Source organism: Larus michahellis, chromosome 8, assembly GCF_964199755.1.
Source record: "Larus michahellis chromosome 8, bLarMic1.1, whole genome shotgun sequence".
NCBI lineage: Eukaryota > Metazoa > Chordata > Aves > Charadriiformes > Laridae > Larus > Larus michahellis.
In genome coordinates, this window is record NC_133903.1 from 32,071,389 (window position 1) to 32,099,345 (window position 27,957).

The 27,957-nt window shown below is 40.9% G+C and overlaps 2 protein-coding genes across 7 annotated transcripts in view; one reads left to right on the top strand and one right to left on the bottom strand.

The window, feature by feature from the left end:
* CRB1 (crumbs cell polarity complex component 1) overlaps nucleotides 1-27,281 on the top strand; it is a 132,444-nt gene extending 105,163 nt beyond the window's left edge. The window contains exon 12 of one of the 3 annotated variants that reach the window (XM_074596852.1): nucleotides 27,185-27,281. In XM_074596852.1, coding sequence (XP_074452953.1) covers nucleotides 27,185-27,190 — 6 coding nt within the window. In that variant the 3' untranslated portion in view covers nucleotides 27,191-27,281. Of the gene's footprint in view, nucleotides 1-6,493; nucleotides 7,325-27,184 lie in introns of those variants that run through there. The other 2 variants (XM_074596850.1, XM_074596851.1) reach the window with 2 other exon arrangements.
* Nucleotides 19,785-27,957, bottom strand: part of DENND1B (DENN domain containing 1B) — a 164,324-nt gene continuing 156,151 nt past the window's right edge. For all 4 annotated transcript variants that reach the window (XM_074596854.1, XM_074596853.1, XM_074596856.1 and 1 more), the window contains one exon: nucleotides 19,785-27,355. In XM_074596854.1, the coding sequence (XP_074452955.1) occupies nucleotides 26,804-27,355 (552 nt within the window). In that variant the 3' untranslated portion in view covers nucleotides 19,785-26,803. The remainder of the gene's footprint in view (nucleotides 27,356-27,957) is intronic.

Here is a 27,957-nt window from a genome sequence, read left to right on the forward strand (position 1 = left end):
AGGAATGAATTCCTTGACACACAGAGGCAAGAATGGCCGCACAATGTGACTGCCATAGGAAATGCATTTTTGAAGCCCACAAGATAAACTGAAGAGTTGTAAGGTGCGCAGAAGGAAAAGGAGTTGGTGGCCTCACTGGTGATTAACAGTGGGAAATCAGCTAAGGTGCACCGCAGACACAACTGCTGCCTCCCTGGTTGCCACAGGTACCAAAGCAGGAAGGCATCAATTATTCACGTACCTGAATGACAACTGTGCGTAGGCACGCTCAACAGAGATGAGTGCCCACGTGGACAACAGCATGAAGTAGGAAACCAGGATAAAGAGGATAAAGCAGTTAAAGGAAATAGCTGATGCATATCGAATCTTAAAAAGAGTTTACCCTTTCCAGCGGCCTGTGCGGTGTTTGAGTCCAAAATGGGTTATTGGTTCAACTCAGTAGCCCAACATCTAGGTCAACACAGCTCTTGGGACCTGGTGGCTGGTATTTAGCACAAACAGAGCAGCTACTTTTTACAGACTGATGTGCGGGAGAGTGATAGGTGCTTGCTTGTGAAGGTGGGAAAAAAAAATTACAGAAAAAGGGACTTCACCTCTCATTTAAGGTACTTTTATTGGAATGAAGTCAATCTATAGATTTATGGTCACTTCAATGCTGTTGAAAATAAACTGTAGTCCCACAAGCTGGGGTTATCAATGCATCTTATTGTAACATATTTGTGTATGACTGCCTGGACAACTTCTTGAACTACTGGGATTCTTATTTGAATTCAGCATTTAACAGAAAAAAAATCTCATAACATGGTTGTAAATCCTCAATGAAATAAACTCAGGATATCTATGGGTTTTTTAAACAAGCTAATGGCTTTTCTTCGGCTGCTCAATATTATGCCTATATGCCCCCAAACCTTTCAAAGTAATTCTGACATGGATTAAGACCATTCAAGCCAATCATCCCTCATTACTATAGCAAATGGTTTTGATTTGGGGGCAGTAAATCTGGATGGCGTGGATCAGAAGTTCTTACCGCGAATGAAGTGATAACCTTGTGAGTGGTGTCAGGAATCGGGATCCGGAGACTTTGCTGGTGAAAGCTCCAGTGCGCACAAGCAGCTGCAGAATTCCCTGCACATTGCAGCAAAGGGAATTCTCCGGGGCTTGGCAATCCCTGTGTTATAAGGCTGGTGTTTATGTCTCTGTCTTGTGAAGCATCCAGAATCAGGCTCATTTCTATGCGAGTGCTGAAAGGAAGGCTAATTAATTCTTAATGCCCAGCAATAGAGGCATGCTTCTGCTTTCAGAGCACGTTATGTCTTTCACGTCCCAAAGACACGTACCTTTGATCCAAGCCACACTTTCCCACGCAAAGCTCGTTCCCGGGTAGCAGCGTCCTTAGGAACCCCACGCTACTTCTCACACCCACTGCGATTTCTCCGCTGGCACCGCAGCTCGCTCTTCTCTCTCCCTGATCTGGCTCAGCCCTTGCTGTCTGTGGCCATAATTCCCATCCCCCGTATCAACGTAAAGCAGGATTAGATCAGCTAAGTCATGCTGATGTAAAACACACAAGAGGAAGAGGCCCTGTGTATTTTGCTGGCTCCCTTGTGCTTTGCCTCTGACATTTGGCACACATGGAAACGTTCATATAGAGCAAATCCCTAATGCTCCCCTCTTATAAAATAACTGTTTGGAAGGCGGCTTGTTTAAAGATAACCATACATACACTGAATTGATAAATGCTACTGAGCTTTGACTTGTGAACTGGGCCCTCCTTATCCAAACTGTTCATCTACAAAGCAAATCAAGGAACTAAAACGGAACAATCAATCAATTTCAATAACAAAATGAAAAGCAAAAACCAGCCCTGCAAAGAAGTTTCACTCTAGGCAATGATTTATTTTTTCTAATCTAAACACTTTAAATCATTTTTATTTAATAATTTTAAAACCCTAAATAATTAATCAGCTTTGAAATGAAACCACCAGTGAAAGCCAAAAGACTTCTAAAAAAAGACAAACAAAGATTTTTTTTTTCTGGATTTCTGTCTTTGCAGATGAAGATATTCACTACACAAAAACTAAATTCAAGAATATTTTCTTCTTCTTCCTTTTTTTCTTTTTTTAGTTTTGCAAAAATAAATTCATCTTGCGCCAGCTGACATCCAAAGACACATAAATAGAACACGCTACGTAAAAACACCTTAGCGAGAAGCAGATTGGCTTTCTAATGTTAGTAGACTTCATTTTGTTGGTATTACCATGGCATTATCTTGCCATCAGCACCCATTACCATTAAGGATACAGCTTTTACTGACAGCGACTGTATATTAGATGCAGGGGAACTCTCACAACTGTTCTGTCACTGGCTACCTTTTAAACAGGCGCATAAGACAATTCAGGTTGGAAGAGCCCTTAGAAGGTCTCCCAGTCCAACCTCCTGCTTGGAGTGTAATGAGAATCTCTAAGGTATTGCCAAGTTAGTAAAGAAACCCTCCTTCAATTACCCGACATATATTTAGTTATTCATAAGCAGTGCTGAAGTTACATTCAGGAATAGCTGTGATTGCCATGTGGCATTTATTAGCAAGAATTATTTCTCAAAGTCTGTCCCAGTGTATGAGGGTCTCATAGGCTTCCCTGACAACAAAGGTCTTTAGCAAAAAAATTCAGTAACTTGTTTCTCTTCCTAAATTTTGAGCTGTCCTGTGGCTTCTTCTTGTTTGTGCTGAGACAAAATGAAGTTTTCCTCGCTTGGTCCTTTCCTTTCCAGAGCTTGCGTGTGACTCTGCCACAGTTTTGTGATAAGCACACAAAAAATGGTATATTCATAGCAAGGGGCCATCTCCCAGGCAGCCAATTCAATAACCAGATCTTAAGAAGCTAACATGGGGAAGTGAATAGCATAGCGAACGCGAAGCTGAAAGGTGACGTTGTAGTGTGGTGCTCTAACCAAGGAGACATCAGCTGTGCATTGCTCACCACCCGGCACTTTAGGACTCCCACAGACTCACATCCACGGGTGATCCACTACGTGGCCGTGAACACCGAGATGAGCAGCTACACGCATGAGCAGTCCCACAGTGGTCAGAGGGGCTCTGCTCTTTGAAACATCAGGAAGCCTCATACCCTAGATCCACCTATGGTGAAAGCAATAGGCAAGGACTTACCAGAATAGCCTGAAGCACTTACATGGGACCTTTATGTTCAAACGGCTTTTTTAAAGTCCACTCTCTACCATTATGCAGCACACACGGTAGGGTTGCTAACAGAAAACCTCTTTTTCCACTGTCTCAGCTGCACTGTTTCTAAAAATGCTGCTCAGTCCTTTTTCTTTTCAGCATCACCAAATACTGTGATGAACAAACTCTGAAATGACGGGGGACAGAACTTCTCAGATTTATTTTTTTCCAGATCAGCCAGTTGATCTTCCAAATTAATTTAACTGTTCAGTCATTAATTACTGAAGAAGCAGTTGATTTTGATGGGACCAGACTGCAGAGCCTTCTGGCAACTGCTGTTATCAGTTCAGTGCTACTGCTAAGGGGGCTACCTATACTGTAAACTTGGGCAGTGGGCTGTGGGGTGATGAACAGGGAGACAGCACTTGAACGGTAGATTTTTTTTTTGGAACAATAGAATCCACCAAAAAATATGACTTAAAGGCTGTTTTTTTCATATTTAGAATTTAGAAAAAATATAAACACAGAAATGAAGTTAGCATATATATTTGATAATGGTAAAACCCCCAGATGTCTAGATTTTAGTCTGTGGCGTAAGTTTTTTTGCATACTGGCTCAAGAGGAAGCATTTTGTCCAACACGGATACAGGCAATACGGACAATTTTCAGTAGGTTTTTTCAAGTTCAAGTCACTGGTTGACCAAATCAAATCCAATGAATGAATAATAGTTATAAAACAGAAACAAGAATTGTTGTCAGGAGGATGGGGCCCGGCTCTTTTCAGTGGTGCCCAGCGACAGGACAAGAGGGAATGGGCACAAACTTGAGCATAGGAAGTTCCACCTAAACACGAGGAGGAACTTCTTTACCTTGAGGGTGGCAGAGCCCTGGCACAACCTGCCCAGAGAGGTGGTGGAGTCTCCATCTCTGGAGACATTCCAAACCCGCCTGGACGCGTTCCTGTGCAACCTGCTCTGGGTGACCCTGCTCTGGCAGGGGGTTGGACTAGATGATCTCCAGAGGTCCTTTCCAACCCTTTGGTTCTACAAATTGGAACAAAACACATAGTGGATTGCTATGGTGTGCTATTGGTCAGGTTTCTGTAATAATTAACTATTGCAAAACGAAAAAAAAAAAGCCCTTTTATGATGGTGTTGACTTGAGAATGAGGTTTAGATATTTGACTACATTTTAACAAATTACAGGGTATTTTCCTCGCCAACTCCTTTGCATAAAATTGTTCTTTAAGAAATAAAATTAATTTGAAGGATATCATAAATGAAAATGTCTCCACAGATACAGACATACTTACAACAGGAATGGAAAGTTATGGACTGGAAAACAGGAGAACAAGCTCCGAAATTCCACATACCAGAGACCAGGCAATACCATCCCTTTGCCCGTGGTAGTGCATTTCTTTCACAAATGTCCTGTTCAACCCTAGGATCAGAGTTAAGTTAGACTATCTTGGTCCTCAGTTTCCCAGAGCAGACAACAAAAACAAAAGACAGCTTCTGAGAGTAAAAATTCCATTAAAAATTTGCAGCCTCTCTGAGACAAGAGGAGCAAGGGTCATATAGTCTAACACAGTAGAGAGAAAAACTAAGATCTCAAATATATCTGTAACACCATCTAAAGATGAAATGACCTCCCAATTTAATAGAACAACATGCTTCATGCCACCTTGTTTTAAGGTTGGAGTCATGTGGTCTGTGACCTGCACTATATTGGAAAAAATGTTTTTAAAATCATAGGAACCATATATTTAGCCATCAAGGACAGAGAAAAATATCCCAGCCGGTCATGCATCCCCTAGGGAGAATCCCTGAGCCAAACTTGCTTTTATTATTGTAGTAGGGCCTTTTACATCAGCGTGGAGGTGGAGAGAGGGAAAAAGAGGAAGGATTGTTTTAACATTTTCCCTCTGGCATTGTCGTTCTTCTGCAAAGGCATCTGAGCAGCGTGGGTCCCAGCAATGTGCGCAACAGCATCCACTGACAGTACATCCGTCACTGAATGCAAAATCGTCATCGCTCTCAGAACTGTAATTGCAATTCCTTAGAAATGACGAGTAAGCGGGTCACTAAATTATCCTGTAACATGCAGCATCTAACTGGGAAATGGGCTTTGACCTGCTGTTTTCCGTTTCGAAATATTTTGGGATTTGAAAGTTCAGCCTCAAGCACACATTCGTCTATGGCAGTTCAGCTGTCACTCGTAATACAAATCAGAAGATGATGGATGGCAGAATCTGCCCAGAAGTTCAATTCCTGCCAGGGTCATTCTGTCCGTAGTGACCACTTTTCCACACTAACCACATCACTTCATCGGCTTACCTTACATCACAAGCATTTTTTACACATAAAAGCACATACGTAGATGTGTATAAAACATTCATCTACTAGCTATAAAGTTTCTCTGGTCTAAAGCTTTTCAACTGGCAGATTTGTTTATGCGCACTGTGCCTTCTGACATTATCACATTTCCCACTGCCACAAGAAAACAGAAAAAAAAATAAATTCAGAGCATCCTTACGTTCATCCTGTACCATACTGCTTGCGTTTCTGTAGATGAAGCTAGAAAGCCTGTCTGTAGAAGAAGAGCTGGATGAATATTTTAAAACATATTTGTGAAAATGTACTGATTAATTTCTCACTGAATAGATTTCAGTTACACTCTTGTGCAGCCTCTATACACTTATTTCATGCAAACCTGCTGGTGGAGAACTTTACTGGCAGGAATGCCCATAGAAATAGTACACTTTACAAAAATATTTACAGTAAGCAAATTTTCTAAACATAAGTACAAGTATTCACATAAACTTGACTCCTCCAGCAAGAGAAACAGAAATGTGACTGAATATACTTCCAGTCAAAATAGCTCGTGTTTAACTTGCAGTAGCAAAGACTAGCAATAACGTGTTCACAACCAAACTAGGGATAATGAATTATTATTAAAGTGATTAAACAAGTGATTACTGAATTCCTACTACTGTCCACAGATACGTTAGCTCACGGGTTATTTTCAAGCCAAATAGGAAGCTGTCAGATGAAATGGGTCATTACATGTGATTCATCCAGCTCTGCCTTGTATATTAAGTTTCCAACACTGTGTCTGTAATTTTCTGAAGAGTCAAAAAAACCAAAATCTGGAGGGGCTGATGTCCTTCTCTCCCAATAAACGGTGCTTCAGCAGTAGCTCGTCTATGCAAAGCCCTATCCATAGAATGATTTCTGTTTTCCTTCCATGGTAGCTCAAGTGTGTCTCAGTATTCTCTTGACATAAATTATATTGCAATTATTTCAATCCTTCCAGTTGACAACTGACTTGATCTCGAACATATTCACCTCCATTGGCTCAGTAACGCTGGCCTTGTTATTGATCCTCTTCTTGGCAGTTGTGGTATCAGTCATCGCTGCCAATAAACGGGCGACTCAAGGGACCTACAGCCCCAGCCGGCAGGAGAAGGAGGGATCCCGGGTAGAAATGTGGAACATGGTGCAGCCACCGCCGACGGAAAGACTGATTTAGAAGAAAACTCTCCTCCATCCTGGAAGATGGCTGAAAGGGGACAGTGTACATATGTTTGATACGTTTGTTTTCATTCTGATTCCAGAAATACTGATATAAAGATTGCAATGACTTTGGGCCTTCAATATTTTCAATATATCAATAATTTTAAGTCAAATAATATTAAAATTCTCTTAGCATTTAAGTGACCCAACGCCATTTACCTTTGTTTTGGACCAACCCATCCAAGGGCAACTTTTATTTCCACTGGGAAGTCCAGCCTTGGTAATCAGCGGTAGGCGTTACAGACAGTAATGGCTCCTGGGATACACGTAAGTGCCTGTCTCGGATGCAACATGAAAAACAGCTTCTCGTTTGTGCTTTCCTTTGACTGCCTCGCAATCACTGCAGCAGAAGACAATGCAGACTAATCAAATAAACCTGTACAGTAAAGACATTATAATTCTGTTATCAAAGGGTTTAGTACTAGAGCTGTGTCTCAGCATATCTACTTTCATCTGTTAATCAGGGATTAAAAGGAAGCTGTGTGAAAAATCTCCAAAATAAATGCTTCATATTTAATTGGTTTTCTTTCCTTCAGTTCTCTCATTTTACCCGCTGCCCTTCTAACTTCTACTGAAAAGAATTTCAGTTTCCAGAAGAGCACGTATTTCTCTGAGTGTAAAAGACTGTGTCCTAAAATTTCTGGTGGGCATAATCTGACCTCTTGGAAGACATGAAATCCAACATCCTAAGCAAATTTTTCATATCCACACTACTGCCATTTTCTCATTACTATACTACTCGACGGCCCATTTTATAAAACTATTGCTTCTGACATTGCAAACATATTTTGGCTGCCCAAAAGCACACTCAAAAACATTTCCCAAAGCTCATGGAAAATACCAGGAAAGTGGCAGAAGTGGCCTACGGGTAAAGCACTGCCTTGGAAATAACGAAAAAGCATCTCAGCTCTGATGACAGAGTTGGTGCTTCTCCTGGAGTTGAGACTTCTCATATGATTACAGGCAAATACTTTTTGGTGCCTCAATTTTCATCTTTTAAAACAGGGATAATCCCATTTAACTACCTCATAATGCAACAAAAGGATTGCAACTGTTTGTTGATAAAGAAACACATGCATAAAATGTAATTGAATAACAAGAAAAGTTTTTAAGAAATCTTGCAATGAAATAGATATTTGAAAATCTTCAAGAGATTTAATGATCATTCTTGTAGTAGGAAAGGATGTGCCAAAAATACACCCAGAGTTTATTTGAACCGTAGAGGCAAATTTTAGCAGTGACTCTCTGATCCAGTAGATTTTCACACATAGTCAAGAAATTAAAGCATAAGCATTGCTCCCACACAAACCAAACCCACAATAAAGAGGCAATGAAGTGGATAGTTCATGATGGCATTTCTTTCTTCCTGCAGTTCAGTTTATACGTTCCCACAGTTGTGAAACATCCCAGATATATACATCCAGCCCCGGACTGCTATTCCAGGAGTTGCATAATGCAGCACGCACACTTACTACCCAAGACTTTAACTCGTCTTTTTAATTAAAGATCAATTCATAATTCATTTTGAATGAACCCCTTAAGGGATTACTGAAGATCAATGTCACTCACATTTATTTTTGTACGAGATGATTATCAGTAACTGTGATAGTAAGCACATTCTGCATTTCTTGCAGTCCTCACCAATATCTTTGAAAGCAAAGCACTACAGAAAATGTGAGCGGATGGCGGGATTCAAGCCGAGTTAAAAGAGCAGAATGTAGTCACAGCGAAAATGCACAACAGATTTTATGCTAGCCCAATTTACAGCTTTAGTACCAAAGCTTGTTATTTTGAATGCAATCGTTGTTGTACAGATGCAGTTTAAATCCAGAGAGTTCAAATGGCAACTAAGGAAAGAACAGAAAAATAAGTTACCAAAAATATGATGGTAGATAAGAGATAGCAGAGATTCGGGAAGATCTTTTTAAGTTATGGCAATATCTAATAACAGATGTAATAGCTTTTAATTGAAACTCTTGGTTTATCCCAGCATTTGTCCTGTGAGACACTGCTAAGGCAGAATAAAAAAATACTATGAAGTTTGTTAGCCATGATCATTTTTAGGAAGATAAATAAATATTTGCAAAAAGAAGAAACTGACTCAAAGAGCATACACCTTGAGGTAGATACTGCTCAGCAAACGAGACAGCAATGGGCAGTGTGTGAGGACGAGAGACCTCAAGGGAAGCAGGAGTGATTTGGGCAGACTCTTACAAACATTGCTCTAGCCTCACCCAAAAAAGGTTCAGGAGACCCAAAGACAAGGCCACCTTCTAGACAGAGGTGGCAAAGCGGGCAAAGATACAGGAACCTGTGCAAAGAGGAGGGCAAGCAATGAGCAAGCGGCCAAGAAGTTGTGTAAGGCTGGAGGCTGGGGAGGGCTTGGGGGCAGAGAGCTCTGAAAACCAGGGGGAGTCCAGAGGCACCAACTGGGCACAGGGAGCAGAAGCAGCATTGAACTAGTAAAGCAGATGCAAGGCAGACGCTTCCCCACACCTGCTTTGTGTTCTTGGATTTCTGGTCAGTGAGCTAAAAGAAGAAATAAAATTGACAGATCCCTCAGTGAATAGCAGAGATGGAGAAAGAAAACCAGAAATTAAGTCATTTCAGAAGAAGCAGTAGAATGGTTATACTAAAGACCTAATTTTGAAGTTTGCCCTTCTTTGAGCAGGAGGTCGGACTAGATGACCTCAGCAGGTCCCTTCCAGACAAAATCATTATGTGATTCAAAGAGAAAGGACAAAAGAGAGAAAGCAGCTGAAGGTGGAGGCAGTTTGCATGGAGAACTAACTTGAAGGAAAGCATTCTTGTTCACAGCGAAAGACAGAGCAAGAATAAGGAAGTGGCTGGAAAGTAATTCTGCTCTTCTCAGTCGTTTGACTTTCTGGATGAAATTTTGGAGACAGTAGAAAAACAATCTGTACAGAGGTAAGAAAATATTTGAGAAAGTGGTGCCATGCAGAGGATCTAGAGGGCTGAGCAAGATACCCAGGAACGTGTAGAGAGGAAGGACAAGCAGAGAATATGAAAGCCTGAAGAGTTTTCATACAGACCAAAGAGAGCTCTGAAGGAATACGCTCCTAAAGAATTAAAAAGGCACCCATAAAAGCACGACAAAGGGAAAAATTTCGCAGTGAAATATGACTGTGGTTTGTAGAAGGTAAGTCAAGAAGAGAGAAGGCAGGGGAAAAAAACCTTTAAACTAAGATTAGAGTAGGTCATAAGTGACTGCTGTCAGTCTCGGTGGAGAGGAAACAATAAAAATAAGAGTGGTGAAAATGCAAGAGTGAGAGGAGAAAAGGAAATGAAAGTGCACGGCACCTGAGGAAGGCGGAGGCAAAAGCTGGATGGCAACAAGGGTGACCTGGGCTTTCATAGCAGGGAGACCATAGGAAAGGGAGGGAGGACGATGGTGAGGCAGGAATGAGAATTACCTAGCGAAGCAGGGCTGTGTAAGATAATTTAGAGGGAGCACATTTTATTGCAATTAAGGATTAAAAGGTGAAATATTCAAAACTGTATTTATGATCTTATAAAATCATCAGATCTCTAAACAAGAAAAGGCCCAAAAGGCACAAATGTCAGTTCTAAATACACTTTCTGAAAAGCTGAATTAACAAAGCAATGTCCAAAGAAGGCAGGGAGGCAGACGCAGCAGCTGGAAAAGCTCAATAGCAGCCTGGAGACGCACAAAAAGTCCCAAAGCCGTCACTATATTAACATGCTATAGTCATTGTGAAACGCATGGTTAAGAAGACTGACCCTTCCGGGCCATATCTCAACCAGGGAACAACAGTTAAAACAAAAGAGAATGCATTATAAAGAGTGTCTAATACCATCTTTGCTGAAATTTAAACTGCGGATTAATACTGACATAGCAGATGTCAAGATATTTACTGCTTCTCAGCCCAGGGGTGTAATAAAATGCGTACAGAAGCACAGACATTCAGGGAGGAGCAATAACATCTAAGAGCGGTGGAGAGCATTTGTGCCGCTATAAAGAAAAAATATCGAGATTGGCTTCTGGTTTCCCAAAAAAGCACTCATAACCTCCATTAACACGGAGGTATCTCCATGCAGAAGACCTAAAATATTTCTAAATTACATTTGTTTAATCTATCTCACTATTTTGACTCAAAAGCTGAAAGTAAAATAATCTATTCGTGATCACTTGCAACCTATCCATTAAAGAAACAAATGCGCCATAAGCTCCCAAATCTTACACATTTAAACTTTCTCTTCATATCTAACAGCCTTCTACAAAGAAAGAGAAGGTGCTAAGTTAGAGCACTTGATCTGCTCTGCACCAGATCCCTCTGAAAATACTCAGAAGCAGGAGACGCAACTTACTCCCCTTTCACAGCCCATGCCCTTTTGCCTTGGAAAGAGGTGACACCCAGCCTGTGAATCAGCGAGGAGCAGCTTCAGAGTCCCAGGAATATTTACACTAGGCAAACTAAAAGTATTGCAGCTGGAATTAGGCCAGCTCAAAATGATTATAGCGTATCACTGCATTACGTGCCTTCTCCATCTTATGTAAAATTATCATTCCTTCTCTGTATGTACATAGTATGTTCATAGCTTAGATGCTGTATTAGTATTACTATTTTGCTGTCTACAGGATCAAAATGACCAATAAATAAGGATTCTATCAAACCACATGCAACCTACATTTTTTTCTTTTGCTTTATGGGATTATTTCATCATACATTTACAAAGGAAATTATCCCCAGGCTAGAACTATATTTGCAGTTTAAAAAGACAACTTTTCCTTTTGGAATCAAGTGATCAAGAAAGGTTTTCCATACACAGAAATGAAAATGAACACTTTGTGCCATGGTCCAGGCTGCCAGCCTCAGCATTGTGATCCGCACCCTCCTCTCACCGTTCCACGCCGACCGATTGCACCGTGCCCATCAAAGGGAGAGGTTCTGTGCCAGGCCCCAAGGTGGCACGAATCACAACAGCTTCGCTGGAGTTAATTTATACAAGCTGAGAATCACACGCTCTGTTTTTCAATTTACTACTGTCTTTCCAGCACTGTGGCCGAGCACAGGCAGAAAAATGGCAGAGCAGTAAGAATTTTTTTCACTTAATCAAAGTCCCATTTCCACAGGGGGCTCACTGCTCACTTCAACAGTTTCTCTGTTGCTTTTCAATAAAGATCAATAACCTCAGAAACCCAGAGTCCTGTTCTCCCAAAGGCATCAGCTTTAACTCGTGTTGTAACTGAATGGGCCCCTCGGAGGAATTCATCTTTAGCGGTGCTTGCAGTTGCGCTGCAAGCCCCCTCCAGCCCCGCTTGCCGTGGCTGCTTTCCCAGGACGCCTCCAGGTAAAACAGATTTAAGACAAGTGCAAACACCGTTCCTTCACTTCCATGTGCCTTCCCTGAGCAGTGCCCAACCCTGCCCCAATGGCCATTTAGCAGCCGACCCCCCAGATCCAAGTGTGTCAGGGGGAGTTCTGGGGAAGTCTATTTCGCAGCTTAAATCCTAAGCTTGAACCTGAGGAACATCTCGAAAAACATGAAACTCGTGCTCCTCCATTATTTTAGTAACTGGATGCTGTACGACCTTGCTCTCCCAAGCAGTTAACACTGATGACCATGATCTGACCTTGTGGGTTTTCAATAGAAAACACTGCGTTTCTATGCTCTCTGGAAGATGAACACCATCACCACCAAGGATTTGTTTCTCAACGTTGTGAGGAAGGTCAAAAATTCTTATTTGTTTCAACAAAATACTATGAGCTTTCCTGTTCAGTACAACTGAGTGATTTGAAATTTTGATAATATGTGACTTACAGCCATGATGCCACGCTAGCTTTCCAGCCACAACAGGCCGTTCTCAGCAGAGGGGTCTCACAGGGAATCCTCTCCCTCCAAGGTCTGCCAAAACTCATGCCACCTGGCCCTTGAGGGAGCAATAAAGCATCCGGCCCATCCAGTTTTCTGGTCGATGAGGAGCTAAGCTGTTGTCATGATTTGTGTCTGAAGTCTGCACAGTGATTATTGTCCAAACAGATGCTAATTGATAATAAACATTACCTAAACTATGGTATTAAATAAAGAACATACACTTTTAAAAATGGCCACAATGAATAAAGTTCCACAGCAGAAAGCTTGTCTCCAGATAAGTGCCAGCCAAGTCTTTTTCCAGGCCAAAAATTTCTGAACTATGTTTTATTTAATGCAAGCCCTGAGTCTCCTGCAAGTCTTTCTGCAGGACAAACCCTACACGCGTAACGTCACATAACATCAGGAATCACAGATCAGAGGATTTTGGCCAAGTTCCTTTTCCTGTGCTATTCAGTAGCCTCTCAGCTAAAGAAAATTGACACCTCAGAAAACAATTCAAAAAAAAGAGCATCAGATTAGACACTGGAAGTCAATAAAGTTGAACAGCGAGTAGCTGACAACACTAAAATTTTGCCTATTGCGAAACGTCACAGTTGAACGAATGGATGGGGTTTTCGTATCCCACTGAAGCATGCACAGGCTTCAAGCTACTGTGTCAAGACGCTGCTAAACCCAACATTTATGAAAGAGATATCTGTTGTGTGTTTATTGGGAGCAGACTAAGCTCTTGTTTAAATTGCACACATGAATTTGATGTGGAGAGTGGGCCATACCCTATGCCTCACAGTAAAAGCATGTTTTCACCTAAACTCCTCCATCTATAATGCATGCCACGAGGTGGGAAGACCTCTTGTGCATCGAAAAGCCAGAGCATAAATTATGAATCAAGGCACAGGTGGAGTCCTGAAGGCCAAACAGAGTTCTCAGTTCAGTGCTGATTTTTCTAAGTTTAGGTTACTTCAAATGATATTTATGGCATAAAAACGTATTGGAGATTTCATATTGTAACCAATTTGAGCAACTTTGTTATATTTTGGCTTGGTTTCACAAAAGTTGCTTTTAATTTCTGCTTTTATCAGGCTGTGATTTTTATTTCCCCAAAATCATTTGGCAAAGCAATTATATTTACCAGCAATTCATCTAACACTGTCAAACACCAGCAAGACTGACACGTCCAAATCATGAATTTAAATCATCTTTTTTGATCAGAGAAAAACTACACAGGCCTTCATCTGGTTTTATGCTCTTCATGGCACTGTTTAAAGCATGACATTTTTCTTACCTCAATATTGTGTATCACCTTTCAGATTTCCCCCCGTAGTTTCAGCAAAAGCGCAATTTTCCCTGGCATGTATTGTAATAACCGGCGATGACAAAAATGTGTGTTTCCAATTTGAACCCGCTTAGTTTCATTTGGCACCTGCGCTAAACTTTCCTTGGCAGCAGGAATTCAGACACAGCAACGCTGGCACGGGGGGAGCGAGAGCCACCCGAAAGGGCAGGCTCCGCGCGGCAACCTTAATTATACGCGAGCGCTTGGGCCGCGAGCCTTTCCCACCCGTACCAGCAGCTGTTTGCACCGCAGCGTGTTTGCAACGTACAAGTAGCCACAGCGCAGGGCAGCCCCGGGTTAAACGGCTGCTTTCTGTCCCACAAAATAACTAATGTCTTCCATGCAGCTAGTACAAGCTATTCACTGAATTTCAGGTGTTGCCCCTAAGTAATTTCACAATATTTAGGCAGATTAGGAAAGCGCGAGTCTGCAGGGAAGATGTGTGGGGTGTTCCCGCGTATTTCTGCTCCACGTGTAAAACAGCTTAAACAATTAAATGCAGCTTCAGCTGCTTCTAATCACCCGCTCAGCAAAGCGGGCAAGGGCCGCCCCAACGAGAAGCTGCGTGCGTATGGCGGTGACAGGGCACCCTGCCGGCACCCCAGCCAGCGCGGCACCGCCAGGAGCGCACGCGGTGTTCCGGAGGTAAAGGCACAGGGATCTCCTTTCAGGCTGCCCACAGCGCCGCTGTTTGGCTGCGATGGCCAAGACCGATCCACAGAAGGAGTCACCTTGACTTAGACCCTAGTGACAGAGCAGAAAAATAAAAAAAATATATAAAAGGAAGTTCAGAACTGTGGGGAACAGTGACCAGCGGCCAGAAAAATATGTGGCTGTGCTCAAGACCTGCATGGACATGGACTAGATTAGCCTGTGTTCATCGCTCGGTCCCGGGATACATTTTTCACATGCGGCCTGCCTGAGATGTAGGAATCATTTGTCAAATTTTCTGACATTGGGGAGAAAAGAAGTAAGGGGAAAAAAACCCACCCCAATTACACAAGTACTGGTCTGCTGACATTTAAAATGAGACAATGATGAGCATAAAAAAAAAAAGGTTAAAAAAAATCCTGGGCCAGCAACCCAAAGGACCAAAGACAAATCACAAAATAGGATGCAACTAATTAGGCTGAAATGCCAACAATGTTCAGTATATGGTTCAAAGTATCCGCGGTGTCAGACTGCTACCGTGACCCCCGGTTCGAATATGCCAAGGGGAAATGTAGAAAAGGACTGAATCAGATAAGTTAAATACAAATATTTTAAAATGACATTTTAATTTCTACCTCACCATTTTAACATTTTCAAAATCGTTAAATAAGCATGTCGCCTATTCTCAGAGCAGGCCAAATGTCAGATGTTTGTATGTATTATTCAGCTGAACATAATCCTTCTCATTGCTAAACAGGTGGTATTATATTAACAGGTTATTTTCTTAAAAGGAACAGCGAACAGAAAACTGCGCTAGCGCAGCCAGCGTTAGCGCAGAACTGAACAACGGCCTGCAGGGAGGGTGGGGGGAACAGGTAGCCACAACTTTCTGCTATATGTATGACTTCTCAAGCACATTTCAAGGCGCTGGGACCCAGAGTCTCAGAAGTCACCTACCACAATTTAAATTAAGTCACCAATGCTAAACTGCTCCCTAAAAAACTGGGCTCCAGAAGTGTTAAGATGAGCACGTTAAGGCTCAAACCTGAAAGACATTGTTTTTAATATTTCTGCTTTGAATGGACCAGGCTGAGAAAAGCACCCTCCATACGTTTCGAACACACAGGAATGTTCCTCTTTATCATTTGGGAAGATAAAGCTGAAGTCTTAAGATAAAGTTGAAGCACCTCTACACCAATGCACGCAGCGTGGGCAACAAACAGGAGGAGCTGCAAGCCCTTGTGCAGAAAACCCCCCTACATTATGGTTGCCATTACTGAAACTTCATGGGATGAGCCCAATGACTGGAGTGCACCTATTGATGGCTACGGGTTGTTCAGAAGGGACAGGCGAGGAAGGAGAGGCGGTGAGGTAGCCCTGTAGGTTAGAGGGTGTTTTTATCATCTAGAGCTTAATGATGGCGGTGAGAGGGTCGAGTGTTTATGGGTAAGAATCAGGGGGAACACCGACAAGGCAGATATCATGGTGGGAGCCTGTTATAGACCACCCAACCAGGACGAAGAGGTAGATGAAATATTCTATGGGCACCTGGGAGAAGTCTCGCTATCACTAGCCCTTGTTCTCGTGGCTTCAGCTCACCAGATGTCTGCTGGAAACACAATATAGCTGAGAGGAAACAGCCTAGGAGGTTCCTGCAGCATGTGGGAGATAACTTCCTGACACAGCTGGTGAGCGAGCCAATTAGGGAAGGTGACCCGCTGGACCTGTTGTTTTCAAACAAAGGACTAGTGGGTGATGTGATGGATAGAAGTCATCTTGGGCATAGTGATTACAAAATGAGAGAGTTTTTGATTCTTGGAGAAGCAAGGAGGGGCGTTAGCAGCAGAACTGCCACCTTGGACTTCCAGAGGGCAGGCTATTGCCTGTTTAAGAGACTAGTCGACAGAGTCCCTTGGGAGGCAGTCACGAAGGGCAAAGGAGTCCAGGAAGGCTGGACGTTCTTAAAGAAAGAAATCCTAAAGCATGGGAGCAGGCTGTCCTCATGTGCTGAAAGACGAGCCAGCGGGGAAGACGACCAGCCTGGCTGAACAGAGAGCTTTGGCTGGAACTCAGGTGAAAAAAAAAAAAAAGAGGGTTTCCAGGCTTCGGAAGAAGAGGCAGGCCACTCAGGAGGACTACAAGGAGGGTTGTGAGGTTATGCAGGGAGAAAATTAACAAGGGCCAAAGCCCAACTAGAACTTAATTTGGCTACTGCCATAAAACACAATAAAAAACGTTTCTATGAATACATCAGCAACAAAAGGAGGGCTAAGGAGAATCTCCATCCTCTGTTGGATGTGGGGAGAAACACAGTGACCAAGAAGGAGGAAAAGGCTGAGGTACTTAATGCTTGGCCTGTATCAGAAATAGTGTGGCCAGCAGGACTAGGGAACTGATGGTCCCCCTGTACTCAGCATGGGTGAGGCCACACCTCAAATACTGTGCTCTGTTCTGGGTCCCTTGATTACAAGAAAGACATTGAGCTGCTGGAGCGTGTCCAGAGAAGGGCAACGAAGCTGGTGAGGGGTCTGGAGCACAAGTCTTATAAGGAGCAGCTGGGGGAGCTGGGGGTGTTTAGTCTGGGAGAAAGACTCACAGTCTGGGAACTGGGAGATAAGGAGGCTGAGGGGAGACCTTATCGCACCCTGCAACTACCTGAAAGGAGGGCGTAAGTGAGCTGAGGGTTGGTCTCTTCTCCAAAGTAACAAGTGACAGGACGACAGGAAATGGCCTCGAGTCGTGCCAGAGGAGGCTTAGGGTGGATATTAGGAAACATTTCTTCACGGAAAGGGTTGTCAAGCATTGGAACAGGCTGCCCAGGGAAGCAGTTGAGTCACCATCCCTGGAGGTATTTAAAAGACGCATAGATAAGGTTTAGTGGTGGACTTGGCAGTGCTAGGTTAAGAGTTGGATTCAATGATCTTAAAGATCTTTTCCAACCTTAACGATTCTATGATCGTATTCTAAATCAAATTACGTGATTTTATACCAGGATAAAAATACTCACCTTGAAAAGTGTATTAGTTGAGCTATTCATTCAACATGAAAAACATATGCAAATGGCTCTTGTGTAAGCTCTATGTGGCAGAGTACATCTTCACTGTGTCTCGTCCATAACACTGACTACTTTGCAGGACTTAAAAATTATAATCAGATAACGGATCTAAAAGGAAAAGGTTTGCTACCAGGTTTGATACATTCTTTGTAAGCCCATGTTGTACCTTTGTTGCTCAGTGTTGCTGTCTGTTGGGTTTTGTTCCTCATGTTTCAGTGACAGTTATTTGAGGGAAGACGTAGACCCGAAAAAAGAAAATCAGTGGAGCAGTATGCCGTCAGGAACCCGGCCCTTCGACTTTCAGGAGGAATGTAAAATGGGCGGCCATAGAAAGGAAATGATATATGGCCCATAGCATATTCCAAATGTGCTTCCCAAACTTTGCTTTTAGAACTAGCACTTGTTTATGTTTCATACAGAATTGGTAACGGGATTGACAACCTCTGGGATTTTGAAGCTTAAGAAGCTGCTAGCATTTTTTCCGAATGATGAAAATCTGCAGACTGACTCTGCTTTGCTTTATCTGAATACCAGCAAACCCACAACATCACTTCAGGCATTGCTTAGGTTTTTGTTGTTGTTGCTATTGCTTGTCACATCAAATAAAAATCTAAATCCACAAATTTGATAAAGTTACTTTTCCTTTTGTGAATATGAGGTTAACACACAGTGAGTTCTGGAAAGAAAATGAAATGCTTTGTCCATCATTCAGGTACGGGCTGCAGCTGCACTGCGTAAAAGCATCTTGCAAAAGCAATATTCTCAGCTGCTTCTGAAGCACAACCAACCGAGAAGCTACTAATGAATAAGAGTGCTTATGACTTCTCCTAAACAAGTCCCCAGCAAGATACTGCTTTGTTGCATTTTTCCCCTCAAATGCCAGAACCCTTAATAAATGTGCCAGCTCTCATACTCAGGGTGCTACCTGTGACAGGTACACCAAACGCCTCTGAAATCATTTGTCACAGACACTTGGTAAAGTTGTATCGGCAGGAACAGAGTCCTGCTGTACCATCTGTGTAGACTTCGCCAACTTAACTCGGACTAACTTGTCTTATCACCTCCTCTTTTTCCACCCTTCCCCATGCTTACGTTTGAAAGAACTTACTGAACTGAAACATCCGTAGAAAGCAAGTTGCAACCGCCTTCTCGGTGCCCTGAGATAACAAACTACCGCAAACAGGCAAACTTAACCTGGAAGACTTGATCTTCATACTTTCTTGCTCCTTCTGCAAAAACGAAAGGCTTCTACATTTTTACAATGCTATCCATTGGCGCATAATCTGACAAGAAGTTAATTGTCACAGCTATCTTTTTAATAGCTGAATAAATGTGGGCATGTTTACTGAAATGGCAAAATGAAAAAAATGACTGCAAGATGCACTACACTTAATCTAGCAGCAAAGATCCCAGCGATACCAGCCTTCACAGCTTCTATCCATCTGCTGGCTGTAGTAAACTAATACAAGTCTAATAGCAAGTGTTGAAGTCACCCCCTCATTATTTTGTAAGAAGATAATCTGTAATTTTTTCATCAGCTATGTATATAGTTGAGTATATCAATATCAAAACTGCAGCCCCTGTTGTTTATCTGCACAAGATATCCAAATGCTCTTCATTTAGAAGAGAGAATCACAGATCAGATTATACTGCATAGTCATTTAATGTAAAAAACCTAACTGAATCGTAGTTATACACTTGTATATATGTTAAAGGTTCAAACCATAGCACCCATCAGTTATTGCTACTGTACCTTCAGCATGCAGTTTCCACTTAATATCTCAATTTCTTAATCTATAAAGTAAGATAATACACCTACTTTTTTGGTAAGAACGTGAAGACCTACACATCAAAAAAAAGCTGTTTACCAAATAGGCGTGATTAGCCAAGATTTTTAGAAGGAGCAAAATACCACTGGAACTACAAAGGATGTCGGCATTTAACATTTGTGCTGTATAATTAATAAGAAAACACATTCATCTTTCGCTATAGTTGAGAAACTGAAATGATCATTCAATGGAGAAAAACTTCCATTATAATATAGCATCACTGTATTATTTTAACCTATATGCCTGATAAACATGAAAATGCTGTTCAGATCAACCCATCAAACAAGAATCTGCACAACCCAAGGAATTTTATATTGTTAAGTTTTATTTTATAATACAGTGTTGGGCACTTTATGGTAATGTGGAGTTCACCAAAACCTTCTACTGATGCCACAAACTTGAAAGAAAAAAAAAAAAACCAAGACAACACACCACACATCACGGCTCATTTACTACATCTACACAGTGCACTACCGACAGTAGTCTAAGGTCTGAATTGCAGTTCTTGAGATGACTTTGAACAGTAGTCCAGAGGCTGCAAAAGCATGGAGTAAATTCTTAGATTTGTTCCAAGTTTTATTAAAGATCAGCAACTAACTAAATTTTTAAAACTGTTAGGACAATGCTGGTTGCTTTGTTTTTTAAGAAAAAAATCTCTGAAATTATTATAATTATCAATAAAACCTCAAAATGTCCTGTACTTTATGCCTTTCCTGTAAGTATTAAAGGCTCACACCAAGGACATTAACAGGAATGGTTTTCAAAGGTCACTGAAAAAACATTCTGAAAAAAAATTAGAAGCACTGGGATACGTAATGTTGCTTTGTTCCATGTTGAGGCATTTCTCATCGTATCTGACACAAATCTAAAAATAACAAACACAAATTGTCAGTTGGCTAAACATGTAAGCATTTTAAATTTCTCTTCCTCCTCAAAAATCATGAAGTAACAGACGTGATGTGCTTTGTGCGTAAACTGCACCAAGACCAGCCGTTCCACAGTGCTTTATTGCCTCATTCAAGTATATTAATTTAAAGAAGTTCTCAAGGGAAAACCAAAGGTTAGAACAAAATGTACATCAATATACAAAGAAATTAATTTACAAAAAAAATTAAAAGGATACTGGCAACATTAGTAGATATTTTAAAGTAATGACTTATGATAATTAGGGATGTCACAAACTAAATGCTTAATACATACAGTCATCACCATGAACTCTCACCTCATTGGTGGTACTGAAAAGCAAGCTTAACTCCTCATCTTTTTATCAATGATAAACAAATGATCAAATGATACGCTAAACATCAGAAATGCTAATATTTCACCTTACTTCAATTTAACAGGGTTACAGTTTTAAGAATTACCTAGAACTACTGGTATGCGAACACTGGCTTAGGCCTTATTATTTCCATAGAATGTGACATCCGTAATCATTGCCAGTCATTGGAAATATACATTTGCCTCACTAGAATATATTCTTCATGTTTTTATCATACAACCATATTTCAAAGCTACATGTAATTTTTACACATTTTTGAAAAATACCATTTCAAGGATCTGCTTGAAAAGCAGATGTGCACTACTAAATTACTTTGAAACAAGGAGAAATATTGCACAAAATTCACTGAAGATTTGAAAGTCAACACATTTCCCCCACACGACCAAGTAGCTCCCTTATTTTTAACAGAAACAGAAGGTCAATTCACACAGAATCATAACAAACGTCAACGTACTTGAATTCAACTTATTTTTCAAATGCTAATACTGTTATTGGACTCTAAATACAAATGTCGTTAGTATTGACCTAAGTAATAGTACAAGTTAATTTGAGTACCCTTTACTACAGTAAACCTTGGAGTAACTTCCAACTGTGTTACCTGCTTCATACTCCAAGCCAGCAGAAAATGGCAACGGCCCTGCCAACTACACGGATGGTGGATGGCCCTCCAGACTAAGGTGGCTGTGGACTCATGAGGCAACTCCAGAAGTTTAGCAGCTTCCAGGAAAAACCTATCAAGTACTTTCAATCAACCACTGACTAAAACTGTAAAACAAACATGACAAAAGCAAATCAAGGAAGGCTTTGCACAAAACCACATACCATCCCTTTTCCATTCCTTTATTTTCAACCCTGAAGATCATGAATTCTAGACCAGCTGTGGTCCATGCTCTCGGGGTGAAGTTGAGGACACATTCTATTCAGACCCCAGACTCTGTTAACAGGTAAACAACGCTTGGCAAAGACGTACACATCTAATAGCAGCAAAGAAGTCACTGAAGACAAGTCACATCACCATTCACACTGGGTTTGCTGGTGCATTTATTTCTACATTCATTCTCCACAGATTTACCACGATGCCATGGGAACAGACAGCCTTCACCATCCTGAGCTTTGCAATAAGGAAGCTGCTTGCCTCAGGTGTAATTTTACTAGCCACGTTTGTTTAGCCTGCAATTTCAGGCTGTTGGGAATGTGCTGGCTGGAGTCTCACAGCACCTGGACTAGAGTCTGGCACTAACAGAGAAGATGCAAACTCCCTTGGAAATAAAGACCACCCTTGACCCGTCCCTGCAGAGTCAGGCAGGTCAGCGGTGACGGGGCTCCCTTCTGCAGGACAAGGTACTACAGTCAGTATTACACAGGGGGTGCCTTTCCAAAAGGGCCTCATGCTGGCACTTCGTTTATTATTGCATGAAATGTTTCTTCAGTTAATTACATGCATAGAGAAAAGATTTTAGATGCTCCTAGCAATTCCATTAGACAGCTGCACCAATGAAAGATTGTTCCATAGGACTAAGTACGATCGATTATAGGTGGAGAAATAGAAGCTGTTTTAAAAACCTGGCTTAACTGTTCTTTCACCTAGACTTTACACCGTTTACAAGAACACAAGGTTGTAAACTAGCCCATTCTAAAACTGGAAAAGACATCTAAAACAGATTTTTGAGATCTAAAACACTTCTCCTGAGTGATTGGGTGGGATTTTCAAAAGCACCCAGGCATGTGTCTAAAACTCCAGCCGAAGTCCATGTTACAATGCCTGAGAGGGGACTCCAGCCAGCGCTGAGAGCTTCTGACCACCCCACCCAAACAGCAGCAGCAGCACTGAAATGCTAAATGACGATGAAGGGTTCAGTCAACAAGTTCTATGGCAACTTCTACAACTACATTTTTCCTTCAGAACAAGTCTATTTTTCGGAGCTACACAATGCCCAGACAGGTGGGATGGAAGAGCAAACCACTGCCTACTCTACACAGACTGCCCTCTGCATGCATAGAGGGGGGGTCGGGATCACCTTGGCATCCACAGTACTGTCCTTCCCTCAGTATCTGCACTGTTTTTCACATGTTGCATCTCTATACACACAGACGGGAAGGCTTCGACTGGGACAACATATTATTCGTTCCGCAAATCCCACAGGGGATTAATTCCATAGGCAATATTACGTTTGCCTACATGGCTGGGTCAGAATCACTACAATTGAGCTAGAACATTAAATAGTATCCCGAATTCTGGGTTTCCTCAGTTATTATTCCTCCTGAGGACTCCCAGGCTCCGCGTCACCGCACCCCACTGGAATAACCCAGGAATCCCTTTCTCTTTCTGCTGCCCTTACTTTTTTCCTCCCAAACCAGACGACCGATGATGGCTCATTTCAGGCAGACATCTATGCAAAACAGACTCGAAAATATTAAATTCAAGTCCTAGTTTGACTTTCTACATCAGAAATTTGTTCCTATGTGTAAGTAACACATTACAAAGCTTAATCGAATAACCTGATATCTCCCTTAAACAGGAGAAACGGGAAGATACTTGAGATCCTGAAGAAAAGAGATGCCTCTGAAGAAGATCACAGGAGCTCTGACTTAGCAGAATTCAGTTCTCACCAGTAGCTAGTGATGAATGTTGATGATTTTCAAAGACTGTAGAAGGATTTCCACAAATAAAAAGCATACAAGTATAAAACTTGTAAAAAGTACTGGACCTGGACAGTTTATCTTAATATAGAACCCAGAGTGGTAACAAAAATACCACTTATATGTAGCCAATAAACAGTTTTATATTATCACAAGGACAGAGAACAACAGTGTTGAACCGTAAATATCAGTTTGGACTCTTATCTATTTGGTAACTGTTAATTCTGTTTAAATAAGGCACAAATATTAGCCTTTTTAAAAGATCACTGATAGTAAGTGGAAAAGATTCTGTAATATTACAGAGATAAAAATGTACCTATAGTTAAATTCAACATAGATATAAGACTAAGTTATTTTTGAACCCATACAAGGTTGAAAATCAAAAAAGACATACTATTTAATGACTGTAAACACTCTATGGGCTTCATAAATAGTAAGGAAACAACGTGGCATAAGCGCAGTAACTAACACTATGACTGAAATAAAAATAATTCTAAGTTGAATTTTACCTTCCATCTTTTAGTTCATCTGTTCACTTCTTTTACTTCTTTTCAATCTGCATTTTCATGCAATTAAACAGTGAATTATTACTACAATGCCTCGATGTTGAAAGATTCTACTATTAAACTTTCCATTTTATGATCCTTATAATAACCTCACAAGGCTTCCATATTTTTTTTTCCACAAAGGTGAGAATGGGACAATCTGTGTGATAATAGGAGTTCAGTGCCTAACTCTCATGTAAAGCCAGTAAGATTTATCCTATCAGAGAGGCGTTTTTGAAAACTACTTTCTGGCAGCATTCCTGGACTTATGTGTTCAATGGTTTTGAAAGTAATGATGGACATAATTTCTGATTTTTTCCTATTTTTCTCCATAAGACGTTAATAATTCAATCAATGAAGAAAAACCCCCATCATCTTAGATGGAGTGGTGGAGAGAAACACCATGTCAGATGCAGAGGAAAAGAAAAGGCGATTCTTGAAATTCTCATCAACAACATGCAAGGACATGACTGAGAACGAGTGAGAAGCACTGCGAGAACACAGACCTTTGTATCGCCTGTCTTCTCCTAGACACACTCAGCAGCTCTACATTTTGGTAATGTTTAGTTACCAGCAAAGAAGAACGCTCTCTACCGAGTCATTAATACCACCTTGAAACAAGTATCCATGAGGTTGCTCTGCAGCTTTCTCATCTGAACAGCACCTGAGCCACCTGGTCTGACCCACCTGGGAAGTTTACAGAGATTTTAAATAATTTTTATGATACTTCCCATTTTTAATAGCGCAATATATTTTGCCAAACAACATTTTTATGTTATAAAAAAAAGCCCACAACATACCATGTTGATACACAAGGAGTACAGACCTCTGGACATACAACCTCTAGCTCTAGAATACTGAGATTCTCCAGCGATACAGATTGCAGATGCCTTCAGGAGTGTTCATGCCCTGATCAGGCAGAGATATTTCTGTAAGATTTGCACCTTTACAACCTTTTACCTTCATTACACTGATTAAAAAAAAAAAAATAAAAAAATTAGTTCTGGAGGCTCATCCTCAATGACAAGTACCGGCCCAGCCCTTCTCATTCTGGAACAAGCTGAAACTTTTGCATTACTAAAGCCAAGGTCTCACTCTACTGCTGCTCTGTGGTAAAGCATCAGATATTGCCTCTGTAATGATATGGATCCATTCCCTTAGGTCAGCTTCCTTGTAATAAAGCAGCCGAAAAAACCCTTTCCATTTGCGTTAGCTAGAAGGAAAATTCATTCATAAATCTCAATGTGGCAACTGATATTAAACTTTGCTACAAACTACTATTAAGATATTAAAGCATAATCTGATCCAAATACCGACCTCATGAACATGCTCACTCAGACCCATGCCAAAGAGGGAATGAAAGAAAAAAAGGTTTCTGACGAGTTTAGAAGAGCAGGAGAGCATTCTTCTCAGGCACAGTTCATTTTATATCCATGTGTTACTTCTGCCAACTGCATCACAAATATCCTTCAAAGTTGACAATTCCAATCTGATGAAATTTACTTCATGCTTTTCCTGAGCTATTGTCGAGGACAACAGATGTATGGTAAGGTGGAGAGGTGGAAAAAGAAAAGGGGAGGAAAATGAAAAAATAAAAAAAAAAAAAGGAAAGAGCTGCTCCATGTAGCAGCAAGAATTTTCAGACTTTAAATATCCAAATATTCCTTAAGAATGCTGCCAGAAGGAGGACAAATGCTTATTCTAAATACAATATACATCAAGTCCACTTATTCTCCTCCACTGAACTTAGAAAGAGATTTTTGGTTGTTCAACTTGGCTAAAATGAGAGTTGGATATATGCAGTCTCAAACGGAATCTGTAATTTTAGCTTTCTAGTGTTACAAGTAATTTTCAGTCATAACACTTTAATAATTTAACTAAATATGACTTCTAAGTAACAGTAATTTAACCTACCTTCAAAAAGGTAGCTACTAAAAATGGAAAGAAAATAGTTCAGAAGAGGCACAAATTAGTTTTCAAACACTATTGAACTGTAGAAAATAAAAAATAGCAGAAATTATCAATTCCACTTACACTTTCCTTTCTGAAAATTTTTAGGTGAAATAGTCTACCTAGGGAAACCGGATAATACATCTTTAAAGTGTCTTAGTTGTAAACAGAAGTTAATAAACGTCACATTATAATTCAGCACTTCATGTACTTTACAGAAGAGAGAAAAGCATGCGCTATCTATTCAAAGTCTGGAAGACAGGGCCACAGTTTTAGTTTGAAGTAAGTTCCAAGTTATATTCACCAGAAATTCCTTAATCTAAAAAAAGTTTCCTTTTCCCCCCACTTTGCTGAAGCAAATTCTTGCCATGGAAAATCATTATTGCTGTTTTGTAGATTCGCATTCATCTTCTAAGATAGTTAAACCTCTTCTCAAAAGATTAAGGCAACTATTAATTCATTACAAATATTAACATTTGTACATTTCAGACAAATCAGATTGCTCAGTTCATTTCATGCTTAATGGGATTAATATAGTACCTTCAAAACCTGGTTACCTGTTATGTGATACCTTTCCTGCTGCTTAGAGGAAGCAAATGCTAGGAAGCACCATACACCTGCCGTATTTTTAACACAGAGACTAACTAGTACCTGATTGAAGAGTGCATTCATATATTTAGTTCCATTTTGTGGACCTAACTACAGCCAACAAATGAACCGGGTAAACATAGAAGTAGAGGTCCTGATGGCAGAAAATGCATACTCAACTGAAAAGAATTATTTTTGTAATTGAAGATCTCTCATTCCTTTTTCATCTTTTGGTTACCATGTTATATGGAGTTATATGGAGTCCTGAGTAGTCTCCCTTTAACTTCTGATGGGAGTCAAGTTTCTCTTCTCATAGTTTTCTTACGTTTTATTTCCACTGCTACTGCTGGATAAGCTATCCTTTGAAATATTTAAACCATAGTGAAAAGCAGAACTCAGTTTACATAATGACACCACTTCTTGAAGAAGCCCACCCTCTTCTGGAGTTTCATTTCCTTCCTTCCCATCTTTCTCCCAAGGGACCAAAATGGATGGATGTTGAGCAAGGCTCGCTGGGAGCTGATCTTCTGAGGTATTGCTTAGTGTTTCATTCTGCTTTGCATACTTAGAGGAAGAATATCCTGCTTTCAAACTTTCTAGAGAAGCAAACTGGGCACTTGATTGTACTGGAGATAGGGATGTCGTACTAGTGGTGTCCATCTTATCAGTGGTAAAGGTTTTTTCACTGCTTTCTTCTTCCAGCCTTGAGAGAGATTCTCTATGGCCACCAGAAGAAACTTGCTTCCTTGGCGAGGGAGGGAGCTGCTTCCCATGGAGGACACTGTCATCCTGACCGAGGTTCCACTCTGCTTGATCATTAGCGCTGCTGCAGAGCAGGGTCAGGTTGCTCTCACTAGGGGCATTCGACTTGTTCTGAAAGAGAGAACATGTGTTTATAGTTAACGTCACAAGGAACGTCCTACACCAGCACTTCTGAAACAAAGGTACTGTAATGGATTTTGTGTGTTCCTAAATCATGGATCCCCTTTGGGGTTCAACGTTACAAAACAACAATCCCAGTAACAATGTAAGAACAAGCGCTTTTACACTTCTCGCCGGAACAGTCTGTCTCTTATCCTAAGGATTGGCTTTTGTACAAAGGAAGGATTTCCGTCTCCCCTGCCCATTCAGTGTTTGCACAAGCAGTTTTGACAGTGAACAAAGACACACTTTGCTGGTTTGTACCCACAATATGAGAAGGAGCTGGACTAAAACTAAAACCAGATGGCATTTCCTCTCTCCTTCAGTAATTAATTATACCAACTTTCAATATTAAATTTTTTATCCAAACAAACAAAAATGGGCATTTTATTAAGGTGACCCCTGTATGACACTCATAATATAAAATTTTACAGGCTTTTTAAACATTTGCATCAGAATTTGCTGTTCCAGTAATGAATCTTCTACCATAGGATCCCTTTCAGCAAAAGTAAATGTTGGACAGCTGATGGGAGCTGGAATTCAAAAACTACCAT